General features: G+C 49.9%; 1 protein-coding gene across 1 annotated transcript in view; it reads right to left on the bottom strand.

Moving 5' to 3' along the window:
- The window catches only part of SHCBP1 (SHC binding and spindle associated 1), a 349,542-nt gene that overhangs the window by 134,925 nt on the left and 194,494 nt on the right, over positions 1-20,123 (bottom strand). The window contains exons 6-7 of the mRNA XM_069607070.1: positions 8,761-8,994; positions 8,276-8,453 (exon numbers count right to left, since the gene is read on the bottom strand). Of these exons, the coding sequence (XP_069463171.1) occupies positions 8,276-8,453; positions 8,761-8,994 (412 nt within the window). The remainder of the gene's footprint in view (positions 1-8,275; positions 8,454-8,760; positions 8,995-20,123) is intronic.

Below are 20,123 nucleotides of genomic sequence, written 5' to 3'. Positions count from 1 at the left end.
AGAAGGAAAAAAGGCTCAGATTTTGAACAGCACAAAAAAACGCCCAGAATCAACTCACCTGAAAAGTTGCAACAGGTTGACAGCTGCAGGCCTCATGCTACCACGGTGGACACGGCACACACCACTAGAGCTGCAAACACTGGAGCTCCCCTTAGCCGAGGGGGCTGTATAGGTTGGCCACTAAAAAGGGTCAAGCAGCCAATAGGAGCGCAGGGGAGGGAGGGCACACAAAGGCAAAACACTGACAGGAGAGGGGAAGCTAGGACAACACGCTGTGTCGCGGGCGGCAAAAATTACTTTTTTTAAAACAATTCCTTATGGTGCTTCGAGCACAAAGCCTCACACAGCCTCAACCCAGCACCGGAGAGTAGTAATACTCAAATACATACATACAATAAAAAAAAAGGTAATGCATAGCAATTCAAAGGCATCAAAATTATTATAGAAAATTGAGTTTGTAATGTAACTACAGTCTCTCCTTGTAGCCTGGGTGAATTCCCCTTCCCCAGATTTAAGCAGGATTTTCTCCACAGTGCCAAAAGAAATACCGAAATCTTAATTTGTAACTAAATTCCAACCCAGTTCTTTGAAATTTCGACTGGTCAACGGAACGTTCCAATATTGCATTTATTAAACAAATAAAATAGGCTGTGTAAGATTTATCCTCTTCAAATAAAGAAAATGTTCTCAGTTTGTCAATAGCAACAATAATTTTCTTGGTCAGGATGATTTGCCACAACTGAAGAGTTCAAAATAAATATAACTGTTACAGCAGATTGACAGTCCTTTCTTCAGCACCACAAGCAACGCAAATTGTCTGTCAGGATCACTTTATAGCACTTCAACTTCTACCTGGTTTACTTCCATACCAGGCCTACATCAATTCACACCTGGTTTACTCCCACGTCAGGCCTATTCTTCTAAAGGTTTGCAATCTGGGTATACTACCCTGCTGGAATAGCGTTTCACAAGTGCTTTTGTGGTTGCGAATTGCTGCACGATAGACTGACAAGAGGTTCACAACAGCTTCACAATATATATCATTTTGCTTGTTCAAACTTAATTCTTCAGGGAAAACAAGATTCTCACTGGTACTTTGTAATATTTCTCTGCAAATAATGCTCCTATCCTTCTGAAAAACCTTTTCCAGAAGAGCAGCCGTTTTGCCACCCTTGTTTCCCTACTGCACATGTAACCAAATACTGACAAGGGTAGGATCTTTTTCTGCCCTTCCTCTGCTTTGGCAATGTGGGTTTATACCAGCTTTTGCTATATGCTTTACAAAGTATGGGCAAAAAGTTTCACAACTTCTGGACCTTTCCATAGCACTCTTGCCTTTGGCAAATTTGCTTTGCCTTGGTTTTAGTCTCTTGGCTTAGGTAATAGTTGTATGCATTAGTTCTTAATATCGCCCCATCGGGTTGCAGCGTATTCCACAAACTCACACGCTGAAAGTTAGTCTTTGGTTTTGTCAAATACGGCTTTCGCTGCTTTTTAATAGTTGGGTATTTAAAATCACTTTCACAAGTACGCAAGTGCTCATTACTTGATGAACGCTTACCATGAACATGCAAGTAGGTAGGGAGTACTCCGGGGTGACTACCAGTCGGAACTCAGCAGGTAAGATGTGTGCATCCGATCCCCTCACTGTTCGGAGGACTTCTGCGGCTTCTTGCAACCCGGAAAACTGCTTCTCGTGGCCAGCTGCAACCAGAGCTCCTTTTGCTCCCAAGGTCCTCTTGTGCATACCAGCCACCGGAGACAGCCTCCTGGGAAAGAGCTTCCCTAGCTTTTGCTTCCAGCTGCAGAACAGGTCCTCAGAGTGTATGCTTCCCGTTGCATGACCTCTGCACTTCAGACTTCTGCATGCAAAGACCCTCTAAGGACCGGCAGCTGGTTTCTGCCCAGTATTGGTCCTGGCATCTTCTCCCTCCCCCAGCTTCTGCGTCTGCTGCCTGTATGAATCAACAGCTTCCTGCTGACTCAGTTTCTGCTTCTTTCCCATGGCCTGCACCTGAGGGGGGGGGGGCCTTTTAAGCCCTTCAGTCTACCACAGGTGATGGTCATTTCTATAGGGGGGGAGGGAGTATAGGGGGGGAGGGGAGATGAACAAGGGGTGTCCCATTCCCCCTGACCCACTCCTCCCCCCCACCTCATGTGATCCTCCCGCAGACCACCACCCCCAGGGTCGGGATCAGAAAGTCTGCCTTTCCCAAGCCACCTGAGAAGGGTCCCAGGCCAGGTTTTCTTGGGGAATCACTGTTCATCACCACACCTGCCACCCCTAGTGGCTAATGAAGGCGGTCAATGATTAGTTTCTTCACAGGCTTCACAATTAACCAGAACAAATAATATTGAATCCAACTACCCAACAAGAAGTAGAGACCCATCAAGCAACCCTTCCCTTTAAATTTGCAGTCCATTAAAGATCTAGGAATTTACCCAACAGCAAACTTCCAAGGTTTATATAGGGCTAAAAGACGCAAACTCCAGGCTCAAACAGTTGAAACTTAGCACTACTGGTTTGGAAGACCCCATTCCAATTAAAATCTGTGTACTGCTGATATTGCTCTACCTATGCCAAGTGATCCAAAACCCTATAATAAAACTACATATATTCAGACTGCAAAGAGTCCTATACAATTTTATCTGGGAATACAAGTAAGCTATAGTCTCAAATAAGATTATTTGTGATGCTAACAAAAGGAGGTCTCCAAGCTCCAGATGTGCTCCTATACTACAACTCAGCACAGCTAAGACTATTTAGGGAATGGTGTCAAACCCACTCTGGCAAACCTTGGTGGTAGATGAATACAGCCTCGAGTAGAATGCCACTCTGGAGAACATGGGTACCTAAACAGAGCTAATGCAAATCCCTATACATTAACCCAGTAACAAACTATATGCAAAGTCTGGGATGCACTAGCCAAGAAAAAGGGACTACCATTTCCCTCTCCATTAACCCCCATACATGATAACCCAGAGTTTGAACCAGCTCTGCATCCCAATGCATTCCCCCAATGGAGAGACAATCGCCCCTGGTGTATTTCCAATATATGTAGCCAGGGACAGACAGATTACAATACTTTCAACTAAGGCACTGGGTGCTGCAGAGAGATTAGAGAGGCAGCCTGCCTACAGAACTCTGAACAAGTTTGAAACGTGCATAACCAAAGCAATCTCAAACAAGGGCTTAATCTGACATTTAGAAGACACTTTTTGAGCCGAACTCTTGCTACCATACCTCCTTATAGGCTAAAATGGCATGTGGACCTGGGGAGAACCCCATCAACAAGAGGGAAATTACATCTGTATAAGGGCAATGGGGAGGGGCGGGGGGGAGGACTTTGATATGCACCCAACATAAGGAAATGGCCTACAATTTATATGTACTGGGCGTACCAAATGTTTTTCTTTTGTTACAGCTTCTACAGGACCAAGTACTGTGAGGGGTGATGGTAGGAGCTCTCTCAAATTATATACGATCTGTGGAGGACTACAGGGGAAAGAAACATGCTGGCAAATGTTGCTGACTTTCAATAGGTATTGGTAATGGGTTGGGTTACAACACATAATGGAAACTTTGTTGATGGTCAAAGCTATATTAGTTTATACCAAACATGAATAAAAAAGCATTTAATAAAAAACCCTTTTCCTAAAAATGGTATCCAGCGTCTTTCCATCGGTATCAAGCGGAAATGTGCAGGGGAAAGACTGGTTACAGGAACGCATCCAAGCTTCCGGAAATACAATGTAGTCAGGGATGATCAAGCAGCCATTTGGGTACACTGTCCCGGGTGCTCATTTTTTTCCAAATCCTATCCAGTTTGGTTGGGGAGGAGAAAGGATTTTGCATGGCATGCAAATTATCCTCACAGACTTTATTTCAGGAAGGGGATTGTCCCAACGCCCTTTGCTGCCTCCCACCTTCTTTGGTTGAGCAAGCAATCTTATGAGAATTGGAGAACATGTTTACGTCTATGCTTCATTAGTGTGGAAAGCTAGCTGCTAAAGCTGCAATTATCCCAGAAGTATGCATTCTATGTCAAGACCGCAGGCGAGCATTATGCTTCAATTTCCTTTATCCTACTCTTCCATTTAAGTCTTCATATTTCCTCCCACAACACTTTTTTAATCACCAAAAACAAACTATCCCAAAACTCCACATCCCATGAACCCCAGTGTTCCTTGTAGTCCTATGTCAATTTCCTGTCTCTGGGACCTACTTGCTACTCTTTTTCTGCTCTTCCTGAAGTGTTTCACTTTCTAGCTTCAACTTTTCGGAGCATATTACAGATTGCATTTGTATGTTTTTCCTTTGCGGGACCTCCTTCCAGGTAGGTGTGTGTGCAGCGTTCAATATATGCAATGTATTTTATGTGCTTGTGAAAACGCTAGGCAACATTACGATCGCGCAGGTGCTGCGCAGTGCAAGATCGATCCGCTGGGTATTGTAGTTGGAAGCGCAGCCGGTCACATGAGTGTATCTTCAGGTCCCCGGTTGAAATCTGTAAAGCCCACATACCCCCGCCCCCGCCCTGCACCCCTTCCCCCTCCCCCCCCCCCCCCAACACATTGCGGCCGACCCAAGCAGGTTTTCGGCTTCGCCTCAGCCACGCAGTCTCAGATTAATAGAGACATTTGCAGAGCGGCTTATCTATGACATGAGAGCAGTTAAATATTTCTAACGAAGTGGGGCAGCGAATCCCAACAACAGGCTTGCCCCACACCACAGCCTGCACTTTAAGCCCGCATTACGAGCAATTCTACTGCAGATCAATCATTTCAATTTCGAGCAGGAAGGGTGAACAAAGCAGTGCAGTACAGTGCACACTCCAGTCCCACATGGTTGTCTCCAGACAGGGAGCATTTAACAGCCAGCAAGGAAAAGAAGGCTGCTGGAATCCCCATAGACACCCCCCCACCTCGTCTCAGAGGATGTGCCCTTCAGCCTCCCCAGTCCAGGGACTTTGCAAGAGACGCACAAAATGAAGTCAGGTGACGGGAGTGTGGGGAGTCAGGACCAAGTCTTTCCCGATGAAGATGCAGAACTGACACTCCGTTTTAAGAGGGTATTGGGAGACTCACTGTCCAATTGTGTGGCCCAAGGGGTGCGCCCGCTACATGAAAGGCTAGAAGCCTTTGAGTGCCTAATTGGGGATGACCTTAAGAAAGGCCCCGAACAGCACATCTTCTAAACAACCTCACAGGTTGGCAATTAAGCAGAGACCAGCCCCGTAAGAGGAAGACTTTCAACCTCCCTGGGTCCTGAGAATCGGAAAAGGAAGCCTCCTGAGGCTGTCTAAGCATTGGAGAAGCTTCCAAGGTGCTATCATGAAGCATTTGACCGTGCCAACCCTCCTACCCACTTCCCTAGGGGTGCAAAAGATAGGGGACAAGCACTCCTCGCCAAAGTCTGTTGTGTCAGACTCCAAATCCTCACAAAAGTCAGAGTGCAAAGAGAAGCACTTGGAGGAACCCAAAGGTAAAGAGGCAGCTGCCTGAGAGGCTTTGGCACCCCTATTTACCCTGACCACCACGGGTACTTCTTAGTTGACCCCTTTGACTGGCGGCTCCTCTCGTCCTTCCAAAAGAGGAGTAGTAACAAAAGGAACCTCCCCTTGACTGCTGTCCCCTAGGAGAAAAGGCAGAGGTTGAAGCACAGCTGCACTCAAAGATTTAGCCACAGCTTTTGAGGCCTGCAACCTCTCAAGGCTCTCGTCAGCCTTGCTGCCAAACAAATGAGCGCCAACAAAGGGCATGTTCAAAAGACTGGCTTAGACATCCGTAAGAAAACCCTGCGTAGAATGGTGCTCGCAGCCATGGACCGGCTAACACTGTGTCCAAGCCCGACTGAAGGGATTCACACATGGCATCCTTGCAATCCTGCACAAGACCAAGGAACCCATCCCTTTCTTCCCCTTCGGGAATATGCTCAGCCGCTAGAGAAACAATTCCACAGTGTGTGAAAATCTTGCTATGGCACCAGTGGAGTTGGCCAACTTCAGTGCCATACAGCCCGCAGAAAACACATTACGTGCCCAACCATCGAAGCGTTTGTCGTCCCCATCAGGAGGGATGCTAGGGTACACCGCCTTCCTCGTGGTGGCCGTAGCTGGCTGAATCACCGAACTCTCGGGAGTGGAGTGAGGAAAGGTATCTGGGGTCGCTACTGGAAGGGCAGTATTTTTTTAGTTAACTTGTTAATCGCGGAACATATTCTGTTGTCTGCCAAGCAGCTGCCACCCTTTTCTGCAACGTCAAATGAAAAGGTAACAGCGGGTCAGAGGACGGACCTTGATCCAAAATATCAGTGAAGTCATCCTGAACAAAAGCTTCGAGGACTAGACCAACCAAGATACTCAGTGACCCTAGCCAAGTCTCCTATGGGAAGACTCAGCATGAGCCCCAGGCCTGCCAAACTCCACGCCAGGGGAAGTGTCCAAACCATTGGCATCATGAAGAGATTGATGTAACTCTTCCAACTGACTTTCCCCAGAAAAGACAGGAGCCACATCAGGCTCAACAGGATCAACTTCCAAATCCGACCTATCCTCATAGTTGTCATCCAGAGGGAGAAAAAGCTCCGCCTCGGGACAGAAGAGGGTCTGGAATCCTTACCAGGCCTCACAGACTTGGAAGTAGCCTTCCTAGGAGGAGCCACAGAACCAGGGACCTGCACCGACAAATTCCGGCCAAAAGGCGTCATCGGCGTCGACAACAGCATCGACGGCACCGGGCTGGTGTGAAGGCAAAGCTTTGACATCTGTATCCGACGGACATGGCGCCACCACCGACCTCGAGCCCTTACCAGATTTCTGCAGTTGCGCCGGGGACAAAGACCGAGATCTGGATGCAGCAGGTCTCTGGCGATCAACCTGAACCTTGTCCAACAGGACCTCGAAGGTTCCCGATGAGTATCGTGCCAAGGACCGGAGCCTGAAGGCGCACGAGCCACAGACCGAGACTGTTCCCTGCCGGCGTCTTCCGAAGGCGCGGACGGAACTGTGCCCTGGGATTGAAAAATCGTCAGCATCTGTACCCTGAAGGCTTCCCATTCCTCCGGAGTCGAGGACTTAGTAGGACAAGCCACTTTCCTTGTGGCGCCATCCTCAGAGGAGGACGGGGAAGGCGACCGGTAATGCCGCTTCCTGGAATGCTAAAACGAGGAAGACTAATGGCGGGAACCACTCCAGGACCGAGATCCGACGAAGACGAAGAGTCACCTCTCGAATAGTCAGTGGACATCCCCTTAGCAACTTTACGGTACTTACTGGGTTTGGAACCCCTACCTACCTGTAGGAGCATAACTTCCCCTTATGCTCCCGCAAGGCCTTAGCAGTCAGCGACTGGCATTTGGAACAGTCGTCGGTGTCATGACTCTCGCACAACTAAGAGCCTGGCACACACACACTGCAGAAAGTCTAACAGTTGTGGGCAGATCCAGGTTTGCAGGATACTACCAAAATGTCCATACATCTTAAGGCACTGAAGATGTGATCTTCAAATGTATGCAACGTATATACTATGTCCAGTTGTGTGCAAGGAGCCAGGGTCCTAAACTCTGTTCCTAGGTTCAATGTCGGTTTACCTTTCAAAAGGTGAGGCTCAAACAACAAAGCAGTGCAGTTATGAAACCATGGAACGTGCATGAGTTTGTAACGGATCATGCCCTTGAGATTATTCAGTTGGCTGAGGATCGGGATGATAACTGTCTTAGCGTTTGGTACACATGTTGCTTGAATAGCCCAGGCATGACAAAGATCACCATTCCTTTTAATCCAGTCCTGATTTAGAAGTTTCATTCTGAGACTCATACTCTAGGACTTGCTCATAAGTTTCCAAGTCCCGAAAAGGAAACAGAACATGACTGACATCTCTCGCATGGAGCATGTTGGGATGTACGATTTTCAACGCCAAAGTACTAAAAATACTGAATTTCATGGCAAGTGGGATTGCCCATTTACACAGCACTCTTGGCTAAAAGACACAAGAAATGTGACAAGAAATGTGACAAGACATTTTATGTGGTGCAGGACCTTAATTTGGGCCCTTGCTTTGCCACAATTGTAAACAGCTATCACTGCCTTGTTTCCGTTACTTGTCTTTCTGTGAAATCTGCTGAAATGCAAGGAGTAAGAAAGAAAATGCAAAATGGATTCCAAGTCAGAACAATTTACAATAAGGTTTCAATTTGCAAAACAGACTACTGGTTAAAATGCAATATTACAATATTAATAAGCAAGCACCTGTCTCCCCCCACCCCCTTTTGTACCTGTAGTTCCAGTTCATCATTGCAGGATTCTGGGTACAGCCGGTCTCTCGTTAATGACTGAAGTAGGTTCACAGTCATGGAGAGGGACACCACATGAATCACCTTTCCATCTGCAGGTCGATGTCCTTTAGCTCTGGCAGCCTGGAGGGCAGAAGGTTTCTGATATCCAAACACATACCTGCAAGATATGCATAAGAAAAAGGAAAAAGACAAATCACAACTATGAAAGAATTACAATCAAGGAAGTCTCAAATGAAAATAAATATCCATGTTTATATTGCACCCAAATACACCCTTCCAGATGCTCATAGAAGGATTTCTATACAACCACAACTCAAGAAAGAAGGCAGCATAGCATATTCTTGAGCTTAATCCACCAACATAAACCTTCTGCCTCAACCAAAAGAACCTTTATCCAACCCGCTCACCCCCATTAGATCCATGACATACCAACCTAGACATGCAAACTAGTAAAGCAGACATACCTCAGCAAGGGGTTTTCAATAAGCTTCAATTTCTGTTTGAAATTCTCCAGCTCTTCGTACATTTTGACTCCTTCTACCATGGAGACATTGTCCATTTCAGACTCTGAACCACTGTTTGATATAGTGTTCCTAAGCTCTGTAAACCTCTTGTAGAGTTCATCACACTGAGAGAGAAGATTCCGGTACTCCAGCACAAGACCGGATGGAACACGATCTTCAAGTACATCATAATGCCTGTAAAAATGAACCAGCGTTACCCTCCTTTGCATTACAGCATATATGTTTCCTGTAAAGCTAATTATGGTTAAATAAAATTCCATTCAAACCAGATCAATCGGAGAATATGTGAAAACTCACTAAAAGAAAAGAAAGTTAGGGTAGATTAACACCACCAGAGTTGTAAATGTAAATGTGTAAAGGTTTCATATCGCATCTAACAATTTGTAGTGACAGTTAAAGGCAAAGTGGTAGAACAATCAGGTGGATTACAATGTGGCCAATCTTTCTCCGCTGTGACCGATGCACTCTTTAGAATATCATTATTCACTACAGATGCCAAATGTAAAGCTGCATTTCTGGCTTCAACCTATCGGGTCCTGGGAGTAAACTGGGGAACGAGGGAGACTGGCTGTTGGGTAAGAATTGATGTAATTGCACTGTGTGAGACTACACAACACTTATCTGCTTGGTATTAGGTAACCCACCTTTTGGTATAGGTCTGTACTACACAAGTTGTTAGTGTGACTGAGCAGCCAGGTCCATCTCAAGAGGGGTAAATGTGAGATGTATTATATGTTAATGGTATTTATATAGCGCACCGTCATCAACGGAATTTGTCCCCAGGCGCTCTGGCAGATCTGTAAGCGAGAAGGTGGGAGCGGTTAGTAAGGTGAAGAGGGAGTAGGATAGTGAGGAGTGGTATACTGTTGGCAGCTTCAACTCAGTGGACACTGGGTGCTGAGCTTCGGTGCGAGTATTGGATCGGTGTCAGTCCGGGTGTGCCGTTTGTGTGGCTTGTGGTGTTGCGGTGTGGTGAAATGTGTGCAGCTTGTTGTGCGAGAGATGGTTGTGTGATTTTTCAGTGATATAAGTATGCAGAGTGATTGAGCTTATATTGGTTAGTGGGTTAGATGACATTTAACATGCTGACATTCACAGTTCTAAGTGTGGCACATGCTAACATTCACAATCCTATCTAGCTATGGCGCAGGCTAATGTTCACAATTCAAAGTGTGGCAGATGATTATACTGCGGTTACAGAAGGCAAAAAAGAACCATGTTTCAAATTACGAAATCAGTGATTGGTTGGCATTAGTGAGAGTATACTGTTAAGGATTTCAATCAAACGACACCCCTTGGTCTCAGCCTAGGATGAGGCGCTCAACTGATATGCCTCTTTATTTTATGCGAATTCAATTTGAGATGGTACACAACTGGTATCACACACCCTTTTACAAATACCCCAGCTCACAATGGATCATGAACAAGGCCGGTTGGTGAAAATACAATATTTATTTATAAAATTCAAAGGAAATACAATTTTTAATATGGAGCAGCAATCACCAATGGGGTGATAATTACAATAAAAAGCCTTTTAGGCTTATGCTAAAAGGACAGCCATCCAGCCAATCAGGACTGGTTGCATTCAGGCAAAGGACAGGGGAGTTTCGGGAAACTACCTCACATCCTGCCTGTCCAGACGGACTGGAGCCAAAGGCTGGCTTCATGGCTGAAGCCGGCAAGAGGGAAGACAAAAAGGGCTTGAATCTGTTTCACCACACAGAGTAAGACCCAAGAAAGACCTCACAAACAGAAAACAGCAAAAAGAAGTCGACCAGGGCCATTTTTACACACTGGTCACCCATGGGTGCTGTACTGAAACTGAGGTTACAGCCTGCGGCAGAAAACCAGAATGGTAGGAAAAATTGAACCACTGCCACCAGCCATTTAAAGTAGTGAGGGTAACATAACAACGTTACATGAGAATGTAGGATAAGGGGCTACTATGTAACCCCCCCTCCCCTTCCCCCCCAGCACTCACATAAGATGGTGTGTGCTGGACTTACCAAAGATAAAAAAGGTAAGTAAAGCCAATTTCACTTTACCATTCTTGGGAATGGTAGTTCACACAAGAAAAAGCTATTTAAACTTCATGAGAAATCAAGGGAGTTCTCTGTGACACTGCACTGAAGGTGCTGTGCGTCACCATTCAAAAAGTAGATGCCTATGGAGTTTGAGAGACTCCAAAAACAGCGAAACCACAATCCAAATCAGGTCAAAACACATGAGTGAGAGAAAGGTCTGTCTCACTCAAGGGTGAAATTAAAAAGGCCCAAGTCCAGCAAAAGAGCTTAGGGGTTAAGGTTGAAGCAAATTACCACAGAAATGAGAATTCTCCCCAACCCTGGCTACCTTCCATTAGAAAAATATTCAAATGAATGAGAAAAAAGATGCTGGAATTTTAGAAAAGAAACGCAACATCAAATTTCAGAATGAAGGAACCAGGCTTGAATATGTATTGCTAAAAACAGAAGAAAGGTTCTTTTTATACCAATGCTTTACTTTTGGCTGTTGGGTGGCGCGGGAAAGCGCAGCCTACAAGCTGTAACTATTATAATGGGAACTGAAAATAGAAGAAAGGAGATGCAAGGAAAGACACAGCTTAGGCAGGGGTATAGAAGCCCTGGCACAAACATGCCCAGAAGAGCGACATGCCCAGAAGTGCTGTGCAGGAAGTGTGGGGGACAGAAGTCTACAGAAAATCAGGATGGTGGAATAGTTTCTCCCTTCTGCTCTGCCGGTCAGCCCCCCTTTCTTTAGCCCTGCACTCATAAGGTTCTTTGGTGTGCAACCGCATACTGCGAGGCTGGAATTTTCTCTTTGCAATAAGGCGGTCAGGACGTCTCCAACTGGGCGATCCCAGGCCATAGAAGGGAGGAGTTAGCTTTCCTTCCAGAGAGTCAGAGGCATGCATCCTGCCTTTTATCTGATTCACTGGAACGCAGTAAGGCAGGTGCCTGAAATCCACATTACCTCTTATAGCTAGTCTCAACTCTCAGGTTTGACCGTGGATTTTAATAACGTGAACCATCAGCCACTATGCCACAACCTAGATATATTTCCACATTATACTGCCACCAAATTGACAAATTATAAAAATGCGTTTTGGAACAGAGGGGCAGATTTGAAAATGCACCCTCTGCACTGCAGTGAATTTGGTGTTGCAGCGACTGCCAAACAGCACCAGTGGCCTCTGAATCAGATCTGTGTCACTGGAGCGCATGGGCTGCAGATAGGATAGTGATGCAGTAGGTTACAGGTTGTAAGCTTTCAGCATGGAGTTTGATGAAGGGGAGTTCTGTTTAGCAGGCTGCCCGTTCTGAGATGGAAGTACCTGCATAAGTATATTTTTTTTCAGTTTCAAAAAAGTACTAGCAGATTCCCTGGTGAGTGCAGAGTCTCAAGGGGGGCGCCCACTGCAGGAAAAAGGCTTGAAGCGCTGGAATCTCTGATTGGGGAAAAGGGGTCCCGAAGTTAACTCGAGCACATCCTCAATACCGCCTACCTGTAAGGCAACTACTATGGGGCGAGACCAGACCTGCAAAAGAAAACATTCTCCGACTCCCTTGGGTCCCATCAAGGAGGGAAACTAAACCTCCTGAGGCAGTAGAAGCCTTCGAAAGGCTGAAAAAAGCCTTAATTATGCAGTTGACTGTGCAGAGCTTCCTACCCCCTTGCCCAGGGGCGCAAAATATAGGGGAGAACTACTAATATCCAGCAGTGTCCGACTCCAAATCCTCTCGGAAGTGCTAAGGTGGGAAGAGAAAATACAAGGTGAAGCATTTAGAGGAGCCCAAAGAAGAAATAACCGACATGTTTGACCCTGAGACTATAGTGCATCCGAGGTCGAACGTCTGCTTAGCTTCACCGAGAGTGGCATCGTACATGATTTACAAGCCCATCGATAAGGAAGTGAGGCTGCGGATCAGCTCTGAACGCCAAAGTGGTGGAAATGCCAGCACTGGACCCTAAGATGATCACCTTCATATCCAAAGCCTCCAGGAATCTTAGGAAAGGCGTGGAACGAGCAGCAAAGTTTGCCAAGAGAAGGTGTTCGACATGGCAAGTCCCACTGCCAAGATCATGGCTTTAGCAAAGCGAGCCAAGGACACTGAGGAACTGCTTGATCCAGAGACCATGGCCAACTGGGCCCAAAGGGCAGTGTGCCTCCTCAGAAATGCTAATAGCACCCTATCTTCAGAAAGGATGTGAAATCAAAATCAAAATATCGAGGCCGAGTACCCCAAAAGGAAATGCACCGAACATGGGTTACAAAGGAACATACAAAGATCTTTCATTTATACTGAACAGTAAAATAACGGATAGCTATCGGCCCTCGGTACAACACAACGAACTCCAGCGTGGTTCAGTGTGCTTAGTGAGAGACGCTGTGCATTAGAATTCGTTGCTCTTTTATACCATTTGCGAACATGATGTCCAACCCTACTTCGGGTTAATATTCCTCTAATACATTACTGATCTAGGGTTCATAGCGAGTTCGCACATCTACATGCAACAAGTTTGCCTTTAATACATACGTCAACAAGCCTACACGGCAACAGTGTATGTTAGGATTTCTCATAAAGGTCTTCTCAAACATTAATACAATGTAGTTACACAAGTGTTCTTAGTTCAGTGTTTGGATACATTGTTCTTAACATATGCTCGCGGATTAGTTTCATTGGCGCAAGTAATCCTTTACACATAGGACAACGAAGGACAAGGTCTCAGTTCATGACCCCAACAAGTGGCCTGCAGGCAAGTTACATATTAGTTACACACAGAGGTCAAGACGGCCATGTTGTATTTCGGAATGACATCGTCCACCATTTTAACTCACAGGGTGACTTTACAGAGAACCTACAATGGCGGATTGACCTAAAATGGCGGCTTACATGGATTCTAAGGTCAGGACCTTGCAACACGGATTGCTTCGCAAGTGGTTTATAAGCAGCTTGGCGTAGGCCAATATGGAACAAGTTACTTACCTGTAACTGTTCTTCAGCATGGGTCTGGCATGGATTCACATGCTCATGAATATTCCCCGTCGTCAGGCTGGGAATCCTCGGTAAAGAAAAAATCAGTATCAGTTTCGTTTCTGATCTGTCTTTCGTAGTAGTAACCAATCACTGATCTCTGCGTCATACTGACCACAGCCAATGACTGCCCTCTACCTAAGCCCCGCCTCTGGCAGCCATCTTCAGATTTGGTAGCACGTGAAGTGGCAGTATGACCAAGTGAAGAGCCGCAGAGGGGTAGGCCGGAGGGTTCGCATGTGAATCCATGCCACACCCATGCTGGAGAACAACAGTTACAGGTAAGTAATTTGCTCCTTCTCCAGCATGGGGTCTGGCATGGATTCACATGCTCATGAATATAAGAATACATAGCAGTACACACATGCACAACCACGGGGGGGTGGCAAAAGGCTCAACATTAAGCAATACAAAAAACTCAACATTAAGCATCACTTACCTCCTCACCAGGCTCACCTTAAGCGAACAGGTTGCGCAGCACTGCTTGGCCGACCCTGGACTCCATGGAATCCCGATCGACACAGTAGAATCTCGTGAAGGTGTGCGTCGACCTCCACGTAACAGCCCTGCAGATGTCCAGCAGGGGCACACCAGATAAGAACGCCGTAGTAGCAGCGATCGCTCTGGTCGAATGGGCTCTCGGACGGCCTGGCAGCGGTCGGTTAGCCAACCGGTGACAGTGCATGATGCAGCCGGAGAGCCATCTGGAAATAGAAGACTTCGAGAGAGCCTTCCCTTGATTCACAGGTCCAAAGTTCACGAACAGCTGTGATGTCCTCCGGAAACTCTTCGTGCGGTCCACGTAGCACTTCAGCGCTCTAGCCACATCCAGCGAGTGCAAAGTCCTCTCGGCCGGCGACGAAGGAGACGGGAAGAAGACAGGTAACACCAAGGGCTCGTTAAGATGGAAGTCCGACGGCACCTTGGGCATAAAGGAGGGGTGCGTCCTAAGCACCACCCTCGAGGCATGGAAAGTCAAGTACGGTGCTTTGCAGGATAGGGCCTGGATCTCTCCCACTCGTCGTGCGGAGGTAATGGCCACCAGGAACGCAGTCTTCCACGACACAAAATTCATCGGTGCGGAGTGCATCGGCTCGAGTGGGGGCCCCATGAGCCTGGTCAGCACCACGTTAAGTTCCCAAGCCGGGGCCTTCACCGGCGGGAACAACCGGAACAGTCCTTTCATAAACTCTTTTACCAGTCGATGGGACCACAGAGACGTCCGTCCTGTGGTTCTGGTATAAGTGGAGATCGCCGCCAGATGAATCTTAATGGAGGCATGGGCCAGCCCAGCCTTTGCCAGCGATAGCAGGTACGGCAGCACTTGAGGGGCCGTAATCCGTAGGGGGTTGATCTTCTGTGCTCGGCACCAGATAGAGAACCTCTTCCACTTATGACCGTAGCATTTGAGAGTCGAGGACGCCCTGGCCTTTGCAAGAACCTCTCTGCAATCGGCCGGTATCTCGTAGCCTCCAAACTCTAGCGCTGCAGGAGCCAAGCCTGCAGGTTCAGCGACGCCGGATCGTGATGGAAGATGGCGCCTCCTTCTCTGGAGAGAAGGTCCGCGTCCGCCGACAGCTTGATGGGAGGGGACGTTGACAAGTCCAGAAGGTCCGGGAACCAGATCTGCCTCGGCCACGCCGGTGCGACGAGGATCATCCTGCACCGGGACCTCTTGAGCTGGCTGAAGAGCCGAAGCACCAACGGCAACGGAGGGAACGCATACAGGAATAGGCCGTCCCAGGGGAACGAGAACGCATCGCCCATGCTTCTCGGCTGGGGGAACCTGCTGGCGAACCTCTTGCACTTCGAGTTCGTCGCTGTTGCGAACAGGTCGATTTGGGGTTTGCCCCATCGTCGGAAGAGTTTATCCACCTGATCCTGGCGCAGTTCCCACTCGTGACACGCGCGCAGCTCCCTGCTGAGCGAGTCGGCGATGGTGTTGCTTTCTCCTGCCAGGTGGAAAGGAACCAGGAACATCCCCTGGGCGATCGCCCAGTGCCACAGATCCTGTGCCTCCTTGGATAGGGCTGGGGATCTGGTGCCTCCCTGCTTCCGTATGTAAAACATCGTCGTGGTGTTGTCCGTGAAGATCCGCACCCCCTTGCCCTTGAGCGACGGGAGGAACGATTTGAGAGCCCAGAACACGGCTCGGAGTTCCAGGACGTTGATGTGCAGGAGCCTCTCCCCCGGGAGCCAGAGGCCTCTTGCGTGGAGATCTCCGGTGTGGGCACCCCAAACATCCAGGGAGGAGTCCGTCGTCACCGTCTCCTGGTACGCCGGCGTCTGAAAGTCCTTGCCCGCCGTGAGGTGCGCTCGAACGCCCCACCACAGAATCGCCCGCCGGAACACCTCGTTGAGGGGGACCCGGTCTTCGAAGGTGCCTGTCGCCTGCATCCAACGGGCGTCGAGAAATTCTTGAAAAGGGCGCATCCGTAGTCTGCAGAGGCGCACCAGGTAGATGCAAGAGGACATCATCTCCAGGAGGGACTTGATGGACCTCACCCTGGCCACGCCCGTGGCAAGCAGGCGCTAGACTTTGCCTAGAATGGTGTTCGTCCGTTCTTCCGACGGGGCCGCCAGGCGCCTCACTGTATCGAGCTTCGCTCCCAGAAACAGGGCCACCTGCGACGGCACCAGGTGGGACTTTGGGTAGTTTATGGCGAATCCCAGGTCTGTGAGTAGCTGGATGGTCCTCACAGTGTGTTCGACGGCGAGTTCCCTCGTCCTTGAGCGGATGAGCCAGTCGTCCAGGTAGGGGTAGACGTGAATCCCCTGCAGGCGCAGCCACTGGTGCTAGGCACTTGGTAAAGACCCTGGGGGCCGACTTCAATCCGAACGGCAGTGCTCTGAATTGGTAGTGGCGTCCCTGGACGACGAACCTGAGGAACTTACGGTGACTTTTGAGGATGGGAACGTGGAAGTATGCATCCTCCAGGTCCAACGACGATAGAAAGTCGCCTTCCTCCAGCTGTCCCAGTATGTGCTGGAGGGTGACCATCCTGAACTTCTGTGATCTGATGTATTTGTTCAGACGACGAAGGTCCAGGATGGGGCACCAGCCGCCCGTCTTCTTCCTGACGAGGAAGTACCTTGAGTATACCCCGGAGCCTCTTCGGGACAAGCTCGATGGCGCCTTTCCTGAGCATCGCCCGTACTTCCAACAGCAGTTGCAGGACGTGATTTTCCTTCCTGGCCACAGGTGGAACGTGAGGGCACTTCTTCAGGAATTCGATAGAGTGTCCTCCCAGGGTATCCAGCACCCAACGGTCGGTGGAGATGGACTTCCATACGCCGACGAAGTTCGTCAGCCGGCCTCCCACCGGGGTGCTTCGGTGGGGGCCCGAGACCACGGCCGGTTCAGTCCTGCTTGGAGGTGGTGGCCTTGCCGCCCTGGCCACCTTGCCGACGGCGGCGAGACGCTCCCTGTGTACCGCGACCCCTGTAGGCCTCCTGAGACGAGGAGCGTGCCGCCTGGCGGTAGGACGACGAGCCACCGCTGGATCTCTTGGAGGCACCCTGTCTGCCTCCGGAGCTCCGAAAGGGCCGTCGTTGCTGAAGGGCTCCTAGGGCGCGGGCCGTCTCCGTTTTTATGGCTTGGAGGGATTCGTCCACCGCCTTCCCGAACAAGTTGCTGCCATCGAACGGCATGTCCAACACCCTGGTCTGGACGTCCTGACGGAAGTCGGTCGCCCGGAGCCAACCCCGTCGTCGTAGGCAAACACCGTTGCCCAGCTGGCGGAACCCGGTATCGGCGATATCGGTTGCCACCGTTATGGCGTGGTCCGACACCACCTCGCCCTCTTGCAGTATTTACAGGGCCTCGGACCTCTTGTCGTCCGGCAGGAAGTCCAATATGGGGGCCAGCTTAAACCAGAGCTCCCTGTCGTAACGGGCCACGATCGCCAGGGCGTTGGCCGCTTTGATCGTCGTCACCGCTGACGAAATGACCCGCCGCCCCACGGCGTCCAACTTCTTTCCCTCGCCGTCCGGCGGGGAATTCGACGTCGAGGCTCCTGACCCCGCCGCTTTCTTCTTCGCCGCCGCCGAGACGACCGTGTCTGGCGTTGGCTGAGCCCTGAGGCACAGGGGAGCGGTTTCGGGGACCCGGTACTTCTTCTCGTACCGGTCCCGTTTGGCTGGTGCCGTGGAGGGGTTCTTGAGAACCGACAGGCCCTCCTCCCAGATGTCATTGATTAGGGGCACCGCGATGACCGTCTTCCTCTTGGCCTCCCGGCGCTGATAGAGGAAACCTTCCTTTCTCTGCTCCTCCGGGCAGAGCTGGAACAATTCGGACGCCCTGGCGATCATGGCGTGGAATGAGCCAATCTCGTTGGGCGGCGAGGCCCGTGCGACGGGAGACCCGTTCCGTCGTCGTCGCCCTCAGAACCCGTCATCGAGCCCAACGCACCCTCATCTCCCGACTCGTGGGAGGATGAGGAGGGAACTGTAGGCCTCACGGGGGCGAGCGGAGGAGAGGGTTAGGTCCTCCGTCGTTTGTTCTGAGGACTTCCCGACGGGCAAGGTTGCGGGTCCTCCGGCCTGGGCTGTGGGAATCTCGTCCTTATCTCGGAGCATAAGGACTGGATGGCAGACAAGATGGCCGCCGAGCCATCCTGAGGCCTAGGATCCGGCTGCGCCGGAAGGGAAGGCTGCTCTTCCTCACCATCGACGTCTTCCTCGGTTATCTCCCGAGGAACTTCCTGACGGGATCGAACCTTCTCGAATTGGACTTCGAGGTTCCTCACGGCCTCGGTCAGTTCCTCCTCCGAGGCTGACTCCGAGCTCGAGAAGGGCACCGTGCCCCCCCCTGGCTTCTTCCATCATGGCGGCCACGACGATGGGCTGAAAAGAGGATTCCCTCCTTGGCGGCAGGGAAACTCTAGTCCCGGAGGCGGTCTCCGCTGGCGGTGTTTCTGCCGGCTTGGCCAGAGTCACCGCGATAGCCTCGATAGAGGCCTTCGCCTGCTGGGTAGGGGCCTTCACCACCTTAGGTGCGTCCCGGGCCCTCTCCTTCGGGGGAGGGGCGACGCCCCGCTCCCCCTCTTCCGAGATCGGACAGGGCTTCTCCCGAAGCTTACCCGGGGTCTCGGACTTTCTCTTCCCGAACCGGAGCGTTGGCTCGTGGTCGACGGTGCCGGGGAAGGTGCGCCCTGCCTGGTGACTGAAGAGCCCGACCTTTCGGCGCTCCCGGAGCCAGCGGACTCGCGGTGCTTGGCCTTGTGTTGGGCCCCCATCGCCGGGGTGCCCGCACAGGACTTATAAGCCCGCTCGGACCCTTTCTTCTTCTCACCCGTCGAGCCCTTCTCCAACCAGCTTGCGAGACGGGATCGACGGTCCCTCATGGTCCGCTCCGACAAGTTCTTACAGAACTGGCAGTCCTTCTCTACATGAGTTTTGTCCCCAAGAAGACAGTAGAGGCATCGCGAATGTTCGTCTTCCTTAAACACATTCTGTAGCCCGCATCCAGGGCAGCTGCGAAACAGCTTGGGTCCGGGCGACGAACTCGCATCCTGGGCCATCTCGAAGTAGGCCGCGAATCTTCTGGAATTCTCCAAGAAGTTGATTCGACGAAATCTTCACCCTTGAGGGGCGTAGGAAAATCCCGCAACGGGTAGCCGTTAACGGGAGTAGAAACGGTGGAGCTTGAGGCTCGATTAACCGAAAAAATGTGAAAATTCACCTGAAAAAGCGCGAAACACGCAGTAAAAGCTCGAGAGCTAAGCACGAGGACTCCCAACACTTGAACGTGCGGTAAAAATCTGAAGATGGCTGCCAGAGGCGGGGCTTAGGTAGAGGGCAGTCATTGGCTGTGGTCAGTATGACGCAGAGATCAGTGATTGGTTACTACTACGAAAGACAGATCAGAAACGAAACCGATACTGATTTTTTCTTTACCGAGGGTTCCCAGCCTGACGACGGGGAATATTCATGAGCATGTGAATCCATGCCAGACCCCATGCTGGAGAAACATATATTCATTGCAATAGGAGGTCCGATATAATTTCTCGTTTGACAAGGAGAAGTAGCCTCCTATTCAAAATAGACTCAAAACTGGGGGATCTGGCATCCTACGTCGCAGGCAAAGCCACACAAGGTTTCCTTTTTGGCGATCCTTTCGAAAAGGAGATACTTCACACAGAGAAGGCCTAACAACAAGAGGGCCTATTACTTGGAAGCCTGCCAACAGGACGCCTTCTTTCCGGCACAAGGGCACGGCAATCATGGACATAGAGGACGAGGCTATTACTGTCTAGGGTTGTAAAG

This window comes from Ambystoma mexicanum, chromosome 1p (assembly GCF_040938575.1).
Source record: "Ambystoma mexicanum isolate Mex_15411 chromosome 1p, UKY_AmexF1_1, whole genome shotgun sequence".
Lineage (NCBI taxonomy): Eukaryota > Metazoa > Chordata > Amphibia > Caudata > Ambystomatidae > Ambystoma > Ambystoma mexicanum.
This window is presented reverse-complemented; position numbering and strand designations above follow the sequence as displayed.